General features: G+C 35.2%; 2 protein-coding genes across 4 annotated transcripts in view; one reads left to right on the forward strand and one right to left on the reverse strand.

Annotated features, from left to right (window-relative positions):
- Nucleotides 1–3,137: 3,137 nt before the first annotated feature.
- Nucleotides 3,138–9,980, reverse strand: Paics (PAICS bifunctional enzyme). The gene is made up of 8 exons (XM_028173905.2): nt 9,755–9,980; nt 8,218–8,421; nt 6,103–6,360; nt 5,753–5,878; nt 5,590–5,675; nt 4,987–5,155; nt 4,695–4,912; nt 3,138–3,522 (listed from the first exon to the last, which is right to left on the reverse strand). The coding sequence occupies exons 1-8, from the start codon at nt 9,963–9,965 to the stop codon at nt 3,325–3,327; spliced, it is 1,470 nt and encodes a 489-aa protein (XP_028029706.2). The 5' UTR covers nt 9,966–9,980; the 3' UTR covers nt 3,138–3,324.
- Nucleotides 9,565–23,847, forward strand: part of LOC114242660 (amidophosphoribosyltransferase) — a 29,673-nt gene continuing 15,390 nt past the window's right edge. For 2 of the 3 annotated variants that reach the window (XM_028173911.2, XM_089733148.1), the window contains exons 1-3: nt 10,520–10,770; nt 20,474–20,643; nt 22,839–22,947. In XM_028173911.2, coding sequence (XP_028029712.2) covers nt 20,481–20,643; nt 22,839–22,947 — 272 coding nt within the window. In that variant the 5' untranslated portion in view covers nt 10,520–10,770; nt 20,474–20,480. Of the gene's footprint in view, nt 9,689–10,519; nt 10,771–20,473; nt 20,644–22,838; nt 22,948–23,847 lie in introns of those variants that run through there. The other variant, XM_089733147.1, reaches the window with a different exon arrangement.

Genomic DNA, 23,847 nt, shown 5'->3' on the forward strand with positions numbered 1-23,847 from the left:
GTTCAAATTTCTATATAATTTATAAATATAAATCTGTACGTATGTACCTGTAAATATGTATATTGCGCGCGCGTGTGTGTGTGTTAGTGTGCGCGTGTGTATATATTTCTATGATAGATAGGTATATACACAGTGTGCAATTCATTTCGAAATTATTCTTGCCCATCTAATGGTTGTCTGGAAGAGATCACTCTTAGCGATAAGACCAAGAAAGAATGTTTCACAATATTTATTCATTTTGTGTACAATAAAGAATACTCTTTCACTGGTGGTAGGACCTCTTGGGAGTCCACACGGGTAGGTACCACCACCCCGCCTATTTCCGCCGTGAAGCAGTAATGCGTTTCGGTTCGAAGGGTGGGGTAGCCGTTGTAACTATACTGAGACCTTCGAACTTATATCTCGAGGTGGGTGGCGCATTTACGTTGTAGATGTCTATGGGCTCCAGTAACCACTTAACATCAGGTGGGCTGTGAGCTCGTCCATCCATCTAAGCAATAAAAAAAAAAACAACTCTATCTCACTCTCTCTCTCTCATCAAACAACTCTTTAAAAAAAAGCAATGATTTAATAAGAATTAAATGAAAAAGCAAAGAATTAATATGTATTTACAACTAGCTAGAAGTCTATAAAATTTTCTAACCGAAAAAATATATGTGTATAAACCATTAGAATAGATAAAACCTTAAAAAACAACGTTATTATTAAAAACGAAAGAAAAAATCTTGATATTGTATTGGTTTCACGGCAAAATTTTTAGTGACTACTTAACTTGCTTGAAAGTGAAGAAATGCTCTCAAAATCCATTAATTTGCAACTCGCACTCTCACATACAATAATCGAGAGCCTCACTTCGGTAAAGCTATTCGATACATGAGACAGCAACATAAACAAACCTTCTCTCTCCCACAAAATGAGATTCATAAGCTTACCACTAGGTGGCACTGATACAACCTCACACAAATTAAACATATCATTAACATCGACTGAGTAAATAAAAAAACTCGCACTAAGCACAGGTACATTACCCATTACTCGAATAATTATAAATATCGTTAGAAAGCTTGGCATTTCAATTAAACGCCTTAAAAAAACCCTTGCGTGCTACCAACATAAAAGAAAAAAAATATCGCTTCTCAAGATGAATAAACGTCCTGCAAATCCAGTAACTCGCACTCAGAGCTCCGCACGTTTCACCGTGAAGAGCGTACACTCGATGCGAGTCAATCGATTCCATTTTTGAAACTCGCACTAAGCCTACTGATGAAGATACGGCACGTCTAGTTTATTTCAGTTATTTTCATAGTGTTATGTCCTATGGCATTTTGCTATGGGGCAATGCTGCCGATGTCGAAACGATTTTCATCCTGCAGAAGAGGGCTATTCGTGCTATTTATAATATGCACCCGAGGGAATCCTTGAGGGACAAGTTTAAGGAAATCAAAATTCTAACTTTAGCGTCCCAATACATTTTTGAAAATTTATTGTACGTGCGTAAAAACATTGTAGAATTCCCCAGAGTCTGCGATTTGCATAATGTGAACACTAGGAACAAACATAGGCTTGCGTTGCCGGCGGCTCGAATTAAGAAAATAAGCAACTCTTTCAGGGGGCTGGGTGTACAACTTTTCAACAATATCCCACAAAACGTTCAACTACTACCTGTTCATAGATTTAAGAAAACTGTCAAGGAACGTTTGTGCAACAAGGCATATTATAAAGTTAAGGATTTTTTACTAGATGGCACTACGTGGGAATGAGGCGTTCGCTCCTGGCCTTTTCATTATTATTATTATTTATTTGAATTGTATTTTTTTGACTTGTTTTTTTGTATACTGTAAATATGTTTTCTTGTTTAAAAAAAAAAAGAAAATAGTTGAGAAAATACAAAAAAAAAAGCCCGCTGAGTTTGTTTCGCCGGTTCTTCTCAGGACTGTGGCTTTTTTTGGAACCGGTGGTAGAGTTAACATTTTCTTTTACATTTTGACATTCAACAAGTGTGTTTTTGATGACATCCAAGTTGAAATAAATGATTTTGAATTTGAATTTGAATTTGAAGTAATTTTAGGATAGTATTAAACCAAGAAGTGAAATTATGTAGGTAGGTAGTAATTTGAGAAGTAGACGAAGAAGAAGTAGAATTAATTTGTTTTATTTTGTTTAAACCATGTTTACTTTTTAAGCAATGATAATAATCAACAATATACAGTATTTAATTATTAGAAAATCAAAGTTTAGTTCAATCCAAACATTGAACTCTGGTGTTCTCTTTTTTCTTTTTCCAAAAAAACTCGTACTTAGCGTGTCCAAAATCGAAAATGAGGATCCACAAGAAAAGTCGTGCTATGGACATACATAATATGTTTATTCTTTGCTTGAGAGAAATATATATATTTAAAATCACTAAATCACGTCAGCTACTAAATCATTAAAATCTGAATCGAGAGTATTTATTTCGTTATAGTTTAATGTAATAGAGCATGAAGCGTTTTGGATATCATCACCTCTGCACGTTATTTAAACCTCTATCATAATACACATCTGCCTAAAAAATTAAGAAGCTCTGTATTACACTACATAAGGATATTCTGGCTGAGCATTAACGCTGTTGTGTCTCCCATTGTAAGATCAAGTGAGCCATTAAGCCAGTCTGCCCAAAAACATAGTCACTATTCGAGAGCGCGCTTGGCTTGGTGTAACCGAAAAATCCTTCGAAATAAATATTAAATAGCAATAGAAGCGCTGACCATAATCGTTATGTGAGTCACTTTTCGCTGACGCGGGAAATATCCGTTAGATATATCTTCCCACCATTGGAGTGTATTAATGTCACATTACTTTATCGAGCAGATGAGGTCCTGGTTTGCCTACTAACTAAAAAGCTGGCAGTATTTCGCCAAGTAGTCTCCTTTCTCTATATTTATTGTGCTTTCAATCAGTGCGTGTAAATCTCATGTAGATCGAAAAGCAGTTTCAGTCCAACGTGTTGTGGAGTTTAAAATGTCTACTAGTTTTTAAGATTTTAATTACGGATCGGAATGGAAAAACACAAATTTTTTCAACACACTGTATGAAAGCTCAGAATGGATCGATATGTCCATAAAATCCATAGTAAAGGTGATAATGACAATTACAACTTTACAAGATTTCTTTAATGAAATAAGTATAATATGGAATGTTCAACTTAAACAGACAACATTCATGATACTTATAAAACATTTCATTATTCTTGGTAAAAATATGATTGTTTTTTCTATTATTTATAGTACGACCGACTAATCTTGGCACTTGCATATTATTTTTCATTTTGTATTTTGTTATACATTAAGCTGTTTGGTTCCTGAGCTTCTTATCCGCTTGTCTTAGTGAATGTGCCATGTCAAGTTGTTTGGATCTAAGACGTCCCCACACTAAATAGTCCTGAAGGCCGATTATTTGAGCAGCCATTAGTGCAGCACTGTCAGGATAAATTACTGTAGCGCATCCTAATCCAGACGGTACGGAGAGGGACGACCAGATGTCCTAGAATTTAAAATAAACCTCGTTTATTTTATTGTAAACTTACAGTATACATGATTAGTAGAATATTATTACAACTTGAATCAGTCAGCTGGAGACAAAAGATCGAGGTCTCAGTTATATTTCATAATGGCTCTCCATCTTTCCAACCACAAGCACTTTATTAATGCATGAATTGAGCAGGATACGAGCAGATTTACAAAATCACCGGTAGCCATGTTGTCGAGTAGAGAGATAACTGTGAGCAATTAAGCTTGCTTAAATGTCTTCACGTTTCATTTATTATTTTCATTAATTATCTATACTAATATTTTATAATATTAAAATAAATATATATATTTATAATATATATTATATTATAATATATATTTTATAAAGCTGAAGAGTTTTTTTTATTGCCCTTGTAGGCAGACGAGCGCACTGCCCACCTGATGGTGAGTGGTTACCGTCGTCCATGGACTTCAGCAATGCCAGAGGCAGAGTCAAGCCGCTGCCTACCACTTAATACTATCCACAAGCCTCGTTTGAAGATTGATGGTACGTGGCAAAATAGACCTCTGGAAACGCACTGAGGATGACCGCAGTGGCTCCAGGTAGTATCCGTGGATCCGTGAGAATGGGATTATCGACAATCCCAACAGCCCTCTTCTGTATGGAGTCAAATGGAAGAAGCTGGTATTTGGGAGTCCCGGCCCAGAGATGGGAGCTGTACTCCACGCGCGGCCGGACTTGTGTTTTATAAAGCAAAAGTTGTTTGTTTGAACGTGCTTATCTCGGGAACTACTGGTCCGATTTGAAAAATTTTTTCATTGTCAGATAGCTCATTCATTGAGGAAGGCTATAGGCTATAACATTACGCTAAGACCAATAGGACCAATAGGACCAATAGGATCAAGTGGAGCACCAATAAATAATGTTTCAAAATCGGGGTATTTTTCCCTTTTGAGAGCTTACGCTATATATAGATATACGCCAAACGAACTATTCCACGCGGACGAAGTCGCGGGCAAAAACTAATGCACCATAATATGTTAACCACATCTTAGCTATAGTAGTCTGATATTTATGAATCAAATTTAATTTCAGTGGATTTGATGTTTTGATAAATTTTATGAAGCTTTATCATTTTAACTTAACTGTGAAGCCATGTGCAATGTGAATAACATTTTATTTACCTGTACAAGTTTATCGGAAGGAGGTGGGCAGTTGATGACAGGGTAGGAAGTGTTCCCAGAAAGAACGGGCCCGAGTCCGTTCGATCGTCCTGCTACAGCAATGAACACGAGAGCACCATGCGTATCTTCATATTGCTGCATAATGCGAAGGGTTTCTTCAGTGGCCTTGTGGGCTGACGTTACACGAAGATCGACATCCAGTCCAAGTTCACGGGCAGCTGTTTGCATAAAGCGTTCATTTAGTTTATTCAAGGTCAAACAGTCGTCAAGGTTTTTAGAGTCAAAGAAATACCTTTAGCTATTTTCTGACAATGTTCTTGGTCGGCTGGTGAGCCCATAAAGACGACAACCTTGTGGTGGATCGTCGGCTTCAAGAAATCAAGCTGGTCTTTCACCCAAGCAAAGTTGCGTTTGACTGTGTCTAGATCAGCTGCAGTCACCGTTGTGAGGTTCCGGTACACCTAATTATTTCATTAATACATTTTAGTTTCTTTTGATAATTAGATTATGAGATGACGGGATTTCATGCGAGAGAGAGAACACTATTCAAAGCATAAATTAAGCGATTTACTCTTTCGTGTGGACGAGCTCACAGCCCACCTGGTGTTAAGTGGTTACTGGAGCCCATAGACATCTATAACGTAAATGCGCCACACAGCTTGAGATATAAATTCTAAGGTCTCAGTATAATCACAACGGCTGCCCCACCCTTCAAGCCGAAACACATTATTGCTTCACGGCAGAAATAGGCAGGGCGGTGGTACCTACCCGTGCGGACTCACAAGAGGTCCTACCACCAATAAAAACATATTTATCGCCGGGCACTGCACACAGCTCTATTTATGGTAATTATCAGAACAAGAAAGCCCTGGCAGAAAATTAATAAAAATAATACCTGTTTGTCAACCATTAATCTTTTATCACCGGAAGGCCACAATCTCCAAGAGTCAGAATCGATGACATCCGCCAATACAATGCTACCTGAAAATAGATACACGGCGATTAGAATTATGTAAATATTAAATCGGAGCGGTAAAAATCAAAGGAAACCTGTCTACCTTCTGTATCGACTCCGAATTCTATTTTCATGTCAATAAGTGCGCAGTCACGCAGAGCCCAAGCTTTCTCCAAGATTTCAAATATTAGAATCGTAGCTTTTCTCATGTAGTCGACCTCGTCGCGACCTATTTAATGAAGCATAAAAATGTATATTTTTTACAAAATTGCAACACCACAAGGAAATCACAATTAGCGCACTTTAGACTTGTAGAGATGTTGTGTGAATAAAAATTTAGGATTTTTTTAAGGTAATGGAAAATAGCAAGGAAGAACAGTGATGTAACGAAATCTATTTTTTTTGTGAACATTATATACCTACAATCGCAAACAAATGTAGTAAGTAACCCACCGATTAGAAGACCGTTATAATTGAATTTGGCTGAAATGATTTGCTCCTCTGACCATTGGGGATCGTGGTTTGCGTCATCCTTGAAGAACGTCTCTTGTTTTGGAGGAGTGAACCTGAAGCCTTCTGGTACACCAGGATTCCTTTTTAGGAACGAGCCAGTTGCAAGGCGGCGGGTAACCCATTCAATGGGGATCATCTCACATTTTTTGGATAAGAACGCAGTTTCAGAGGCAATCTTAACGAAGGCAGTTTTAATTCCTGAAATGGTGATTATATTTGTAAGGTTCTAAGCATTCATCACTACAGGGGGCAATATGAGTGTAAGCAGAACAACGTGGACTCTAAAACATTCCCTACACTCAAAATCACGCACGCACACAGTATTATATTTTTTGATATCTGATAAATTTTATTCTTGTTTTGAATTGCAATGTAAGGTTTGGGGAAAGCTACAGGGATAAGTTCCATATCGGGCGATACGGTTTTATAGACTGATAGTCCGAATCTTGACCGATGGTTCGAAACTTGTACATATTATTAAGTAAACTCATTTTAAAAACTTGATTGGTAGGTATAAGATTTTTTTTATATTATCTTCTGCATTTTGATAGCTGTTGCTACATAAATCCTTCATCGATAGAACAAACGCGAGTATTAACGATCATGGTGCGTTATAAAGAAAAAAAATGCCTGAAACCTGAAACCTCTTTCTTGCGTGAGAATATGTGGTATTTAATGTACTAGCCGTCCTCGCTCGCTTCGCTGGGCATTTAAAATTAACATTATTATTTATTGTCATTATTATTAGGAAGTCCAACATTCGTATCAAGTCAATCGGATGCATGGTTCAGTAGTTATAATGGAACATCCGTAAAAACCACTGTAGATTTATATATTAGTATAGATATAGCTGATGATAGCTGAGATCGAGCTCGATTGGAAAATTATTAAAGTATATTTAAATATACAATTATAGGTATTGTTTAGTGTTGGAAACGATCACTATACGAATATAATATAATTGCGCGAAGTAATAGTGTTGTGGATATACTTTGAAATCATGTATAAGGATTTTTAGAGAAAAAACTATACTAAATAAAAAAGATATACTATGTTCATGCTTTTGTAACAATTTAAAGGTGAGGTTAAAAAAAGGTTTAACAATATATATTTTTTATTTGTTCTATTAATAAAAAATCCATATCTTCATGTTTGTATTTGTAGCTTTAACAAGGAAAAAAATAAAGCAATTATTTTATCAAAAGTAATCAAAGTATTGAACCTACAATTTTCCATGCAACTTCAAGACATATTTCATAATAATCGTTATAGTAGTGTTATCAGTTATTGTTCGCACATAAGGTCAAAAACGAGTTCAAGATAATAAATAGGCATTGAATAGCGCAATACGAAATAGTGTTGTTATTGTTCATCGCTTTTTGACATCATTAATAGTATAATAACATCATTCGACATAATGCTTTTATTTTTGTAAACAATCGCATTACAAATTAATATTGTTATGAAATGAACTGTTTCGCATTGTTTTTTTTTTTTCAAAAATGATTACCACGTTTTAACATATCTATCACGTTTTATTATATCTTGGAATAAAAATACAGTAACATTACTGATGCTTACATCAATTTATAATTTTGTTATCCGCCTTGCATATTGTTAAGTAATTTTACATTACGAATTAAACATCCTAATTCTAGCTGATTTCATTATCAATTCGGCATCTATAACAACGAAAGATTATTTTAAGTTTTTTTATGCTTCGAGTTATTTTATCTTTAATGTTAAGTTTAGGTGGTAGCGATTGCCAGCGGCATAGGAAATTCGTAAATTACTAATTAAAGGATAATTTTTTCTAGTAGCTATCGGTCGTTAATTTCTTCAGGAAATTTAATGGTTTTATGTCAATTTAGAGCATTTAAAATATCGATTTTTGTGTTTTAAGTGTTGCTTCTGAGCAATAAGTTAGTGTTCAGTCCGAAATACAACTGAGTTCTTATTCAGGTTAAATTAATACAATAAAAAAATGTTAGTGACCTGTTGAGTATCACCTCTTGAGTAACTCAAATTTCTTCTCAATAAGAAAATTTTGCTCACCTGCAGACTTTAAGATTTCGAACACTTTTGCATTTGTCTGATTGGAAATAGCCGCCTTTCCCTCCAAATCGTGGGCTTTGACACCATCGCCTGCGGTGATTCTGTCCTTGTTAAGAAGCAAGCAGTACCCAGGTTGGTCCGGAACATCGAATACCTGTTTGGTCTTACCCTCAATGAGAAGTTTGCCCAATTTATATTGTCCAACTGAAAAATAACGTCAATGTATTACATTTCAGTATTTTTTTACAATGAGGTAGTAGATTATCACTATTTAATAGTAGCATTGGAACTTATGATAGTTGTACCTCCAATAACAGACAATTAGAGACAGCCTGCATTTTATAAAAAAAAAATGGCTAGCAAAATAATATTGATAAAAAAAGGTATGATAATATAAATAAGGTAATAGCAATAAGTTGAACTTGGGTTCAATACCCATTTATAAATGCATACATAAACTAAAACGTGAATCGACAAGCATGTCACGAATTTCATCTTTACTGTATTTGTGTTTACAAAAGCTGGTAAGATCAGAAGCAGGCGAGTGCTTGCATAAAGCGATTCTATCGGTATTGATTTTTAAGTTAGATCATTTGGTAGCTTGTACTTTTAGATGGGTATATGATATCTCTGATTTGTTCACTAATTCGTTTTTTATTTATTTTTTATTGCTTAGATATGTGGTCGAGCTCACAGCCCACCTGGTATTAAGTGGTTACTGGAGCCCATAGACATTTAAAACGTAAATGTCGTCACTCATCTTGAGAAATAAGTTCTAAGGCTCAGTATAGTTACAACGGCTGCCCCTCTTATCAAACCGAAACGCATTACTGCTCACGGCAGAAATTAGCAGGGCGGTGGTACATACCTACCCGAGGTCCTACCACCAGTAAATTAAATAGGCTATAGTAGATTAAATAGGCCACAAGAGGCAATATCATACAATTTTATCTTTTAATATCTTTAAGACGTTTATGCTCAACCTAAATAGGAGACGTGAACGTAATCTAAAAAATTTTGAGAGCCCTTTAATCTTTGTCGAATAAAAGGTTTACATCTATGGTGTATTGTCTATGGGCAAATTATATAGGTAGGTAGGTACCTACCTATGTACCTACCTAAATACTTTAATAACTAATACTAAATTATTACTACTAAATTTAACTTTATTGCGCACGGTACATATTATTTAAACATACATAATCCACTTTTAAACTAAGAACGGTAAAGATACAACTTTGAGTAAAAACTGGCATAAAGTTAAAACTATTGCCATAAAAAAAAACTTTGAGCAGGTATGTAAACGAGGGAAAAAAAATTGGCTAAGTAATTTCAATTCAAGGTTGCACAAGTCTGATGTTCAAAACGCCTTCTCAATAAAAAATATTTTAAATTACATTATACGAACAAGAAATAAAGTCTATTAGCAGCAAACATACAAATCTAATTCATGTATTCTTAATTTAGTCGGGTATGTACGTATCATAACTAAATTTTCAAACAAACTTGTCATTGATAAAATATGACGGAAACGTACCTTGTTTAGGATGAGACATTTTTGCAATTTTCGAGCGCAAGTGGGAATGAAGCGAGCTTCCAATACGGTGGGGATCGCGCGACGAATGTATGTAGCAATGAGGGCCTTTTATAAATTGTAGATTACCAGCAAAGGAGCAACAGTTAAAGTAGTACCACGTGCTCGAACTTCGCTCAACAACACCGACGAGTTTTGTTTGATTTGATAACATCGACTATAGCGTAGCCGACTGATCTTGATATTGGTTGTAAATCAATTAAGTCATCATACCTATTTGGAAAACTATCAAAATTAGCATTTTCATTTTAAAATAATACTGATTTTAATATATTGATAATCATTTTAACATTCACACACAAGTTCTATCATGTGTAGAGAAGGGACACCGGGTATGTCAGGATACTTTTAATCAGGTCATGCTGAGTATTTGAGGTATTTAACGAGGATAGAATACATTTTGTAGAATTTTCCTTATAGGGATAGTCCTACTATTAAAAGCTAATCATTATGAAAGTAGTAATTATTTTGAAAGTTTAGGAGGAGGATAAGAAATGAGAATTTGTTGCGAGCCAGATCGGCTTGTCGCCAGCCGCACCTCGAAAAGAAAAAAGCGTGGGTTAAATGAATTACTGAAAAAAAACATTCCAGAAAGGTGAATTAGTTAATTTTGCTTCCTTAAAGAGAACAATTCATCGCCTACGAATCATTTACAAGTTACAATATACTCGTGTGAACAGATCTCTAGTTAGTTGAAAAAGTATCAATACTGCTATAGCGTCGTATTTTTCCGGTCACCCGTCTCAGTCATACAAATCTTATTCCATTATGTCCTATTTCACTCAACATTTAAACGTCAATTCAAAATAAAACACGGGCACAGTACGACGTTAGCTATTCGTTAAAATTAATTCTTGCCTGATAGACAACTTGTGACTTCTGTCTCGCAATTCTTGTTTAGAGTCAAACAGGACTTATTTGTTTGTGAGATATTTATTCCGCCCCACCACAATTCCTAGGTAAGTGCATCTAAATAAATAATAATAAGTATGTAAACTTCAAGTTGATATTAAATTAAGTTTGATCTCCAATTTTAAACCATTCAAATAGTCGCTCTTAGTTTCTTTATTTCTCGCAACAAAAATTGGTCTGAATATCACACAATTCAGAAAAAACTAAACCTAGACGTCGCATAAATGTTTTCTTCTGTAGTTTCTCGGTAAAGACATGTTGCATCAATTATATCATGCCATGCACAAAAAGTTATGAAACTTATGTCAAACTCACGTTTCTTACAGTTAGGTTAAGTCATGTGGTATGTAATAACAAAACTAAACAAACTTTGTTATGGTGATTGTCTACATGTCTGATAGCACATTTTTAAATTTATTTCAGTTGCAAAATGTATTTAATTTATTTTATGTAAGGAATAGAAAAATAACCGAAGACGAATATTTATTTATAAAAGTAAAACAAAAAAAGTTAAATATCCAAAAAAAGTTAATATATATTGTTAAATAGCATGATTCAAATGATGAGATCTTTACCTTATAGACAAAAGAGAAGAGTTAAGTTTAAAATAGTCAAGAAAGTAAATAAATCACTCCCAAAAAACAGACTCATAAAAAAACCTTATACTGACTAACAGTGTTCATCATTGTTGGATTTTAAAGTATTACATAAATTGAAAAATGCAGCTTCAAATGTTGACTTAATACTTAAATAATTTTAAAATACTAAATCTACATAAGTGTCTATTACATAAAGTTTTAAACATTAGCAGAATTTCTACATTTGGAAACAAGGAAAGGCGATATGTGAATATTTTTAAATAATATTTTTAATAATTGTCCATTACATTTCTGCCAAAACTGAGTATTCCCATTAATTTCATCATTAAAATAAACATTGTACCTACTTCAATGATTTTATTTATTCTTACTACCGGTATCTCAAAATGCATCATTGGCTGTTGATGATATCAACAACATGCAATATTGAAAGGAAACTGCTAATTTTCTGCACTGTGCGCACACTTCATGTTCTGTAGTTAGGTACACACACTATACATGTATGGTCTTATTCATAATAAGTTACTGAGGGTTTAAAAGCCCGTTATTCCCCTAATTGCTATCTCTTACTTTGATAGTCACAGTCACACTGCTGAATTTTAATTCGATTCAAATTAGGATGATGCTCTTGTCACAATTATTTTTGTTTCATGCAAAAGAAGTTAGTTTCTGTCACAGACTTGGCTTATTATGCCTTTGATTTATAAAATGTTTATTATCATTGTTTAAAGTCCCTTGTGTCGATTAGTATCACAAACTGGAGACAGTAGTGCAAAATTAATTTTACTTATGTAGGTGTGTGGCTGAATTAATTTAAATCTTGCAATAGAATACTTCAAAAACTCATGATTGCTATCTATTGATCTATTCAGAACAATATTTGATACAAAATGTTGTTTGTTAGTATTTAGATACTAACAATATTTTATCTCAAATAGCTTAGACCGCAAAGACTGTTCAGTGTATAGTTGATTCATAAAAAACGGTATATTCATAACATCATATAATAATTTCATAATCAGAGCCAAATCAATTTTAAAATTACGAGCCTGTGAATAAAATTCGCATTTCAATATCTCTTTAAGATGGTTTAATTAAGTCTTATTGATATCAGAGGTCACGAAAGTTACATAATCAGTAATACGAATAATGGGCAAGGCAATTTTATTATAAGTTGTGTAATAACCGAATTATCTAAAGGTAGAAATCTAAATAATGTAGAGCCGCAAAAACAAACGGTCAGACATGTTTTTGCGAAATTAACTAACGTAATTTGGCCAATAGGCTTGTAATTGTTTTTGAAGCTTTGTTCAGTGCTTTTAGGCTTAGATTTTTATAAATTGTCAATGGTTTAAAATCTGTACTGGTGACATGGAATGTTATTAGTATTTATACCAACATTTACCTTAACCACACACAGTTAGTTTAGTCAGAACAAATTGTAATCCGCAAGAACGCAGCGTATGTGTAAACCTCATTAAGAAAACATGTCGTGTTTTTTAGCTTCAAAAAAAAACTTGAATGTAATTATAGTGGAGCAACGAAGACTAAATAAAATCTAGGCAGAGATCTAACTACTTTGTAGATTGACGTCAACGTCCAGGAGTGCGTTACATTTCTTGTTTCTATTTCTTAGTCCCCACAACAAATTAGAACATATGGTTTATCTTTGAATCTGAATATTGACTTACTAAATTAAGTTCCATTATACAATTCACTAAGACTTTCAGTTATAATAAACATCGCGTTAGTCAAATAACCGATTGAAAATCCAAATATTGGTGATCCCTACCTCCTAAGCTAGTATTCTCTAACGGGTATAAACTCTTCAAGAAGTCTTTATTGATCTTATTTAGATTATTTCCATTAACTGAACTATAGATAGGCCGTCCCTATCAAAAATTATTACTGTATTGATTTTGCGTGCTTCGGATGTTATTAAAAAACACGATCGTATTTCTTTTACCATCGAAATAATTAGTGAACATATTGTGTTATACGGTCACGAAGCGTCTTAAGCATTAGGCCCCAGAGACATCGCTCTTTTGTTTTTCCTTCATATTCGTGTTTTAGAGTATCTTTCATTATGCAATTACTATCGTTCATCTTATGAGAGGAAGTTTATCAATTAATAACAATAGTTAATGATTATAACGTTATTGGCCCAGTTTGCTTGGCCCTACTGTCAATAGGTCTCCGGCACACAGATATTTATATTGATATAAGTTGAACGATAGTAGAAAATTAGTTACGTCAGTAATCTATCCAAATGAAACGCAATCAGTATGGTAATTGAAATTGAAATAGATCTTGATTGTAAGTTGAACAAAGCTCACACAAACAAAAACGTCTTTGTTTAACGTTATGTCTAAAGGGGCATAATATAAATATATCCGGTTATTTACAGCCTTTGCTAGCCCGGTGACGCTGACATGGTCTGTCTAAGAGTCTAGAGACTAGACCATCAGCTTATGTAGGTATAAAAAACAGCCTTTATGTACCTAAATGTAACTAATCTAATCTACCTAATCTAAATCTGGATTAGCCGTTTCGGATATAAATTCGGAAAAAAAAACTTTTATTAGGATGGTTAACAACAATAGTTTCAAAAATACTACTATATAGACTAAATATAGTAAGTATCAAAGAAAACAATAGGGATGTATTAAATAATTATGTGTGATGAATTCTAAATTACGTATTATAATAAATAATGAGTCGGCTCATCGTTATCTGTTATAAGTAATTTTGTGATTATTATTTTTTTAAATCGGCGTTCTGTTTCTTGTCCACGAACTCAAACGATTTCATCATCGTATCGAGATTTGAGATAGTCTGATGTAAGCAAACGTTGCCTCATGCCGAACGAATTTGAAACCTATTGTAGGTAATGTCTTAAAATTGACGTCAAGCAATAAATTGACCTAGTAAATTAAACTTAGTCAACCGTAAAACGCTGAAAACAACTGTACAAATGTGTTCATTTACATCCTCAATATTTTTGTGTTAAAGAAGTAAGGTTACAGTGGACGAATTTAAAAAAAAAAATCGCTTTTTTGTGAATTGTTTCTGAATTAAATAAAAACTATGGTCCAAAGTTGGTGAAAGTGGAATGAAAAGGCTCAAGGAATGGGAAATAGGTACTGAAAACAAAATAAATGGTGGTTTTTTTAAACACATTTTTCTGAACTATGGAACTATATATATGGAAGGCAGCAACATGACGGTGTCCTGGTCTGTCTGTCGTAACTGAATCTTCCAACGTAATATTATTGAGATTCTTTCTAGATTCTAAAGATCGGCGATTAACTTGATTTTATTAATGAACTAAAAATGACTTCGGGTGGCTACTAAGGCGTGTATTATAACTTTATTTACTTATTTTATCATCAGTTATGGAAATACGTACGAGACATTAATCTTGATAAATAAGTAATTCTTATTTGAATGGTATTGAATTGTCGTTTGAAAACATGGGAAACCTACCATGGAAAAATCGAAATAATAACTTATTCGTTATGGCCAACCAATCGATAAAGATAAATTAACAGTAAAATTTCTTTACAGTAACTTAGTTTAATGTATTAGTGTGACCAGGAAAGAGAAATTGGAGTAAGAGGGAGAAATTGGTCCAAAGGATAAGGCGTCCGATGCATTCGTATCTAGCGATGCACCGGTGTTCGAATCCCGCGGGCGGGTACCAATTTTTCCAATGAAATACGTATTGAACAAATGTTCACGATTGACTTCCACGGTGAAGGAATAACATCGTGTAATAAAAATCAAACGCGTAAAATTACAATTTGCGTAATTACTGGTGATAGGACCTCTTATGAGTCCGCACAGGTAGGTACCATCACCCCGACTATTTCTGCCACGGAATAGATAAATAAGGTTGGAAAGGCCTTTGCTCTAATTTTGTATTAGAACCAGTGTCGCCGCTTCATCCCCACTATTTTAATTTCTACACATACACATAGTGTGATTACAAGTATTTCGCACACAACAAAAACACCCACACATAAATCTCAGGACCGATATTCGTTCGCAAACTAGCACAAAACACCCGTAGGCATACACACTCACACACGCAAAAAGGCAATAAAAATGTTCATACACGCTAGTGCTTGATAAAATCGATATTCTTTATCGATAAATTATCTGATGAATGAATGGAGAAAATGAAACATGAAATAAATATTGAAAAAGAAAACTATTTTACTTTTATTCATTACAAATAGTCACTGTCCCTGGAATAAAACGTATTTGTTAAGCAGTTGGCGCTTGCTATTAATTAAGAATGAATTTTTCAAAACTAAGTGAATTCTGTTTTTTTTATGGTAAAATCATTTTCAGTAAAATGTTTAGAGCAAATAGTACTCGTCTTTGTCTTTAGTTTCCTCTACCTGTCACGTCAATCCATTGTTCCCGGGCGTTAGGTTCTTTAGGAAACCTAAAATTTTTAATTTACTGCATAAGTCAAATAGCATTTTACTTAGATTTTAATACGTCTTAGACAATATAGTAAATACCCGTAAATGAGAGGTCTACATGTCCCTTTATATTATACCTTCACATTAATTCAATGATAATAATTCAATAATAATAATACATATTTATTTTACTCAAAATACGTCTCACTAAGAATATACTAGGTATCATTAATTAAATATAAAATATTGCAAAAATTATCCATGTCAAATGTAAATATAGTCGAGAATTCTGTCGATGATTTTATTTCACCACATGGTCACCTCACTATCGACAAACTGCACCACGGCCAATCAGGGCAAAGGCCGAAATTTCAAAGATTGAAGTGTAGAGAACGCAATGCATGTAGTACATTGGAAGCTGACTTGGTCATCGCGTTCATTGGGCGAGTACACATCGCGCAATGTATGCTATTTATAACTTGTTGCAATAATATTGTTAATGTTTGGAATTTCATAATGCTCAGTATATTTTTATGTTTTAGACAAATAATATTGTAATTAAATGGTAATTTCGACTTACCGATCGAAAGATATACCTCCTCGCTCTATACTTGAGGTCTGATTTTTTGTTTTACAAGTTATAATTGCACAACACGGCACTATAAAGCGGAAATCTGTTCGCCCAAGTAGTCCGAAGCGCACTAAACACGGTGAATGAAAGAATCGGTCGAGTTATGTTTGTACAATCATAACTGTGGCACGCTCGCCCCGCCTACATTACCATTCCAACCTTATTTATCTATTCCGTGATTTCTGCCGTGAAGCAATAATGCGTTTCGGCTTGTTAGGGTGGGGCAGCCTTTGTAACTATACTGAGACCTTAGAACTTATATCTCAAGGTGGGTGGCGTATTTACGTTGTAGCTATGTCTATTGGCTCTAGTAACCACTTAACACCAGGTGTGCTGTGAGCTTGTCCACCCATTTAAGCAATAAAAAAAAATCAAACCTGTTTTTCAATGTTTATTGCACGCCAAAGATTGACTAACAGGCAGGTATTTCGGACAACCATTTTTATTTAGAAAAATTCTATTCTAAAATTAAGTAAATTCTGAAATAAAGTTTACTTGTTAGAAATAGTTGAAAATTAATTTCAGGTCTCTATGACTTTCTTACATTCTTACAAAGAAAGTTCGAACATTCCAAGGTCTAAACATGTATGTAACACTTACGATTAACCACGACAAAGGGTTGCTGTACAACCCGTTAACATCGTAAATACGACTGTTTCATAAGAGCAATTTAACAACATTCTCTTTCTGCTGGTAGGTGCCACCACCCAGCCTATTGTTGCGTTGAAGCAATAATGCGTTTCGGTTTGAAAGGTGGGGCCGCCGTTGTACTGTAAAAACTAAGACTTAGAACTCATGTCTGAAGTTGGGTGATGGCATTAACGTTGTTAATGTCTCTGGGCTCTAGGTGGGCCGCGAGCTCGTCGTCATTTCGTGGTGCTAGAATTCGAGACTGCTGTTTTTCGAACACACCTTGTATAAATTTGCTACCGTCAATAATTGTTTATTAAATCTAAAAATATAAGAAAACTTCCCCTCCACGGTGTTTACCGAGCGCTATCACATGTTCTTCTTCAAACGAGTCTTGTGGAGTGTGCTTAACGGTAGGCAGCGGCTTGGTTCTGCCTCTAGCATTGCTGAAGTCCATGGGCGACGGTAACCACTCACCATCAGGTGGGCCGTATGCTCATCTGCCTGCAAGGGCAATAAAAAAAAATCATAGTATAACGCACACTATGAACTTGTATTTGATTGCATTAGGTTTATGAACGTAGTCTCTCTAGTGTTAGGGTGATGGAAAAGATGTGGTCCGCACTAAACGCTTCACTTTCGCCCCTTTGCCTTTTCATGCGCTCTGTCTCATGCGAGGTTTGGATGCTGGTTGTTGAGCGATTGGAGGCAGTCGGTTCGACTCCGACATGCCCCGCCCTCCACGGAAGTCCGGCGATTTCCTCCTGACAAAAAAAAGTCTATCAGGTTGAAGTCTACTGTTTCTGTCTCAACCTTCAAGCCATTCCTTCGCGGTGGAAATGTCAGGGCATATCTTTGCAATTCCCTAACGACTTTGTTGTTTTTTTATTAAACTATCAGTAATGATGTAAGATCATGCCTTTAGCCCATAAACTATCTTGAAATGTTGTCCATTAAAGTACAAACAGCAATTAGCGACGTAAACACGGCCATAAAGAATTATATATAAAAAAAATACATTTTCTTCAACTAAATATAGAACAACTGTCAATATCCTATGATGATTGTTATGACATTAATAATTATGAATGTCTTGTTAATTTCCAATAACTTTATCGTTGTACTGGTTATATTTCGACCCCTTGTTGTGGAAATCTACCCAAACGCGGCGTCGTGTCAACAGTTATCTGACCCCCTGCGGTCTCAGTGACGACACAGCTGGGCGTACTTGCTAAATCGCAATCGAAACTTGTCATGTTTTGTTTTTTTTACATACGTATCGTACATTTTATAGGGCGTTTCGTGTCATTACGCACGTAAGATAAGATAAAAACATCAAAATATTTTCGAACTGTTTTTTAATTATTATTATTATCAAGAAATTGACCCCCGATATTGGGTGGGCTGATGCAGTTGCTATGACCGTATTGGAACGTTGATTTGAATAAATGTAGATAAAAGTTTCAATGAGTTTTAAGATTTGAATGAGAATTTTGATCAGTGAAAAGATCATTCAGAATTATTACGATAGGTGCGTTCACCAGTTGCCCACAGGTATAAGAGCTCACGGCTCATTTGGCTTAAGTGGCTACGTACTCTGACATACACAATATAAGATGAAGGTCGCCATAAGGAAGATTTATTTAACACACATGCACCGGTAGTGTCACCGCTCTCGTCGAACTTGTCGAATGCGACGAAGGGTTCGACGTGCAAGTTAACTCGAAGAAACAACCCACTGTGTTCTTCGCAGTGGATCGCGATTTTCATTCGGCGGTAGATTCTGCGAAGCACTGCTCTTGCTAGGGCAGATGTCAGCAAAGTGCCTCATACTAAACCCGTGAGCTCGTCTACACAGCCTGAAGCCATAATAGCTCCTCGAGGCCACTGGCAGTGGGTAGGAAAACAAAAACTTAAAGACAAGAAAGAGGTCGTAGTTCAATTATTGAAATAGCAGATGTCATCTACTCTTTAACCTGGAGCTTGTTTCTTTTTCCGTCGGTTGCGATCTTTGTCAGTCGGGCTTACAATACGCATTACCTTTAGTAAAAAAGGTACGATTTATTTCTTCTGTCACAAAAACACTTTTACGTTTTGAAATTTAGTCCATTGAAATATTAGATTTTTTAGGCCTTACCTTGCGTTTTTTAGAGGACGCAATTCGCAATTTAATTTGCACTTATTTTTTTCGCGCTCACAGACGCCATCTTGTTATTTGTCGACATTTGAATATTGTAATGATTGTACCTAATAATCATAAAATCAAATCAAAATAAACGCGAATTTAAGTCGTAAAACAAGTTTTAATGATATCGACGACTCTGGAAAATCGAAGAAAATAATTTATTCGACTGTATTCTTCAAATTCCTACAATGTATACTTTTGATTATAGTAGGTACAATTTATCAACAAATTAATAAAACAATACAATTCTATTTTCCTGGCAGTATAACGTACTGTGGCACCAAACAGGTCGGAATTTCATTGATTTATTAACACAATCTTAATGAGTTTTGTAACGAGCCTGAATTTCCACGGAAAAATACCTCTAATAAATAATGTCATTAATAGGTCGGGTGATTAGTGACAACGTCTTGTGGATCCCGAAAATATTTAGTTACGCCGTCATCGACAATGTTCTGACAACAATTTTTAAAAGAGCTGTGTGTTCAGTACGTTTCTTTTAACTTTTGCTAATTGTTAGTTAACACATAAAGCTGCTGTATTATAATAGCTATAAAATAAGAGCTACTGTCACAACGTTTTAGAAGTGAGAGGAAGTGGATTATAGGATGAATCTCTGAATTATTAATGTATAGACTAATAGTTGTTTTCCCTATACTTGAGACCTTAGATCTTATATCTCAAGGTGGGTGGCGCATTTTTTTTTATTGCTTAGATGGGTGGACGATCTTACAGCCCACCTGGTGTTAAGTGGCTACTGGAGCACATAGACATCTGCGACGTAAATGGGCCACCTACCTTGAGATGTAAGTTCTAAGCTCTCAGTATAGTTACAACGGCTGCCCCGCCCTTCAGACCGAAACACATTACTGCTTCACGGCCGAAATAGGCTGGGTGGTGGTACCTACCTGTGCGGACTCACAACAGGTCCTACCACCAGTAAAAATCTATATATATAAATGAATTGTTGTTCGTTAGTCTCGCTAAAACTCGAGAACGGCTGGACCGATTTGGCTAATTTTGATCTTGAATTATTTGTGGAAATCCAGAGAAGGTTTAAAAGGTAGATAAATATGAAATTACTCGGAATTAAATAAAAATAACAATTTTGTTTTTCCTTTGATGTGTCCCCCCCGTAGGACGGATTCCTTTTGTTTGTCTTAAGTTTATTTTATACAAAAGTTTAGGTCTTTTATTTATCCATTGAGGCACTAAGAAGTCTGCCGGGTCAGCTAGTATTTTATAAAAATTATCTTGTATATTTGTGGACAGGTGTAACATGGACGGTCCCGCAGGACCATCTCCATGTCAAAATGAACAGAGGATGAACACCGAAGCGATGAAGAGGCTCGGGGCTGACGACTCCGGTTGTCATTGTGACAGGACGCAGCCCGAGGTCAAGATTAAGAGCAAACGATACGGAAGGGGCGCTGTTGAATCAGGTAACTATTTGCTCCCTGTATTGCGATACCGTCATAGATGATTTTCATCGGCTTTAAACTGGTTTGCAAAGAATAGTTTGGATGTAACTTAGAGGATTGATGATTATCATATTCGATAACGTAAATAAATTGTCATTAATACGATTTATCAATTAAAAATGTACTTAGAACTTCATTTGTAAGGCTAAGTTTCATCGTTTTTTGTTTCTGTTTTTTTCTCTACCATTCTGATAATTTGCTCACTATTTTACATTTAGCCTAGCACTTATTTCTGTAGACCGCGAATGGTCCCGAAAGACTGACTACAATAATACAAGATTTTAATTTTAAATTCATCCCGATAAAAGTTCGGAGATAACACAAAATAAAACATTCGAATTGAGAACCTCCTATTTTATTTGAAGGCGGTTGAATATAAAAGTGTCCAAATATATATAAGATTAATAAGCTTCTTATATAGCTAATGTTGAATAGTTAAAATAAAAACTTCAATGTGTTGCTCTGAAAGAACAAAGATTTATTTTATTAGTTTTAATCAAGTTATCTTACGTACCATATTACACTATAACACTAACACTAACCTGAAAGAACAAAGGAACGACATTTAAAGTTTATTTTATAATCTTGTAGTTATCTAAATAGAAATCAATTTTATTAAAATTTTACGAAATGCCATATTGTTTCTCTGTCAAGGCTGCCTTTCCGATTTTACAACACATGCGCGGACGTTCCAGCACATGTCGACAGCGCATACGAGACATAATTCAAATTAAAGAAAGGAACTAGACTTTCATAACATATATAACAACAACATAAGTACAAGATAAGGTCTTAACTATAGTCAGACATTTCCCCGTGAAATGATCTTCGCCTAGAATAAGCTTCCTTACTTCAGTCGTGCTCCAAATGTATGGAGGTCGTGACCATCTCCATCCATTAGTTTGGTCCTCACGATGTTGTGTGCCAACTCGTCTTTAAATATATATAACGCTAAATCTATGTAAGACGAATACAATCTAGAACAAGGGTGAGAAACTTTTTTAATAAATGGGCCAATATATAAAATTTTTTTTTTTGGTGTGGCGCTCATGTATTAACTCTTATTATGATGTAATAATTTACGAAACATTATTTCTTTAGTAAAAAAAAACCAAACAAGAAAACAACGCAAAAAATGAATTGATGGAAGAAAGTCGATAAAATAAATTCAATTTTAGTAATTCTTGGCATGCCGCGTGTTCCTCATCCTTGGTCTAGAATAATCTAATGTTTATTAATTAAGTATTGCACGGAATAAATTATCAGTCGATAATATAAAGTTAGTTACTGATAACGAACTGGATATGGAGACCGGTCCACTACACTTAACTAGCTAGTTAGCTTGTGTACCAATTTAGGTAACTAGTCGTTCTGTTATATCCTAGACAAAGAAAAAACTAATCCTGAACTGTAATTGGAAGCTAGTTGAGGATTGATAAATGGAATTAGTCAAGAGACTTGCTAACAAAGAAATGGTAGCGCCACCCGCTTTTGCGATTATGCTGTGGCACGTCCACAGTGACGGCAGCGTAGGAGTTGGCAGGGTAGAAAATTTAGTCAGTTCGTTTATTCTCTTCCGGGAAGAGAAAATTTTTATTACTGGTGGTAGGACCTTTTGTGAGTCCGCGCGTGTAGGTACCACCGCTTATTTCTGCCGTGAAGCAGTAATATGTTTCGGTTTGAAGGGTGGAGCAGCCGTTGTAACTATACCTGAGACCTTAGAACTTATGTTTGAAAGTGGGTGGCGCATTTACGTTGTAGATGTCTATGGGCTCTAGTAACCGCTTAACATCAGGTGGGCTGTGAGCTCGTCCACCAACCTAAGCAATAAAAAAAAAACTCCCCTTTGCCTATTGGTTTATTATACTTCTATAGAGTAGTTTTTAGTAATTGGTTAAAGTGAAAAAACGAAATTAAATATCCTATACGATATACACATGTGTATGAGTTAGAGCTATTAAGTACATTGGGAAATTTTCTCAGAACGGCCTTTCTTTTGGAAAGTGTGTCAGTTAAAACAACTGCAATGAAGAATCAAGGATTTCTTAGTGTTTTTTTGCTGTGACAAGTGTGTGCAAGGTTCGTCCTCCTTACGACGATAATCCTCAGTGCTGAGAGTCGAGGCCTCCTTTATTTATTTTCTTCATTGCTTTCAGGATTGACACACGAATGCGGAGTTTTTGGGGCGATAGGCACAGGAAAATGGCCGACTCAGGTCGACATACCGCAAGTCATATGTTTGGGATTGGTAGCATTGCAGCACAGGTAAGATGTACATTCGAGTACATATTGTTTCCAAACAGGCCTGATACGGAATGTTGAAAACAGTTTCGGGTATACGGTGCGAATATCTCCAATCACCGGATCTTTTCAGTGGGTCGCGACTCCGATCTGGTGATTAGATTCTTAGTCGATTTATAGGGCTAGTGTTAGCAATATCTATTAGGATGAGCCCATCAACCCGTCCGCGCGAATCTGGAATAGCCATTTAGGCGGCTACTCTTAGGCGAATAGGTTGGTGAAAAAATTGAGTATTTCCAATAACGATTGATCAAGTACACCGTTCGACATAGGCCTCTCTCAAGGCACGCCACGTGACCATCTCTATCTACTACCCGCTGTTGATAATATATTAATGACGTTAATAATAATCTGTTAATAGTACAATATATTTCGGTAACAGTGAACCTTATCATCATAACTTAGTGATAGTTTTCTTTTCTGGTCCGGAGGCCACTCCAGCCTCGCCGGAACGTGATATGTGCCCTAAAAACGCTATAGTTTACGATTTAAACGAATCGACGTATTTCATTTCGCATTGCGAGTACAATGCACGGTTTTGTAGCCTTTAAAACTATTAAGCGTGCCTGTAACAGTTTGTTTTATTTGATACGAGTATTCCCAGTATTTGAATATAAACACAGGACGTGTTTATAAAGGCGTCCTTTATTCATATTGTAATTGTAAACAGTTTAAGCGACATGACTTCTGTGAAACTGTTTGGGGCTTTTGTCGGAACGTACGACACAGTGAATGTTTGTTTTATATGTATATTAAGTTGTAGAGTTTAATATCGGGTCTGCGGTTCGGGCTAGAATGGAATGTATTGTTCTAAAATAATATTAGCATTGTTCATTTAATAATTTACCTGTTGATATTGATAAT

Source organism: Bombyx mandarina, chromosome 15, assembly GCF_030267445.1.
Source record: "Bombyx mandarina strain Sakado chromosome 15, ASM3026744v2".
NCBI classification, from domain to species: Eukaryota; Metazoa; Arthropoda; class Insecta; order Lepidoptera; family Bombycidae; genus Bombyx; species Bombyx mandarina.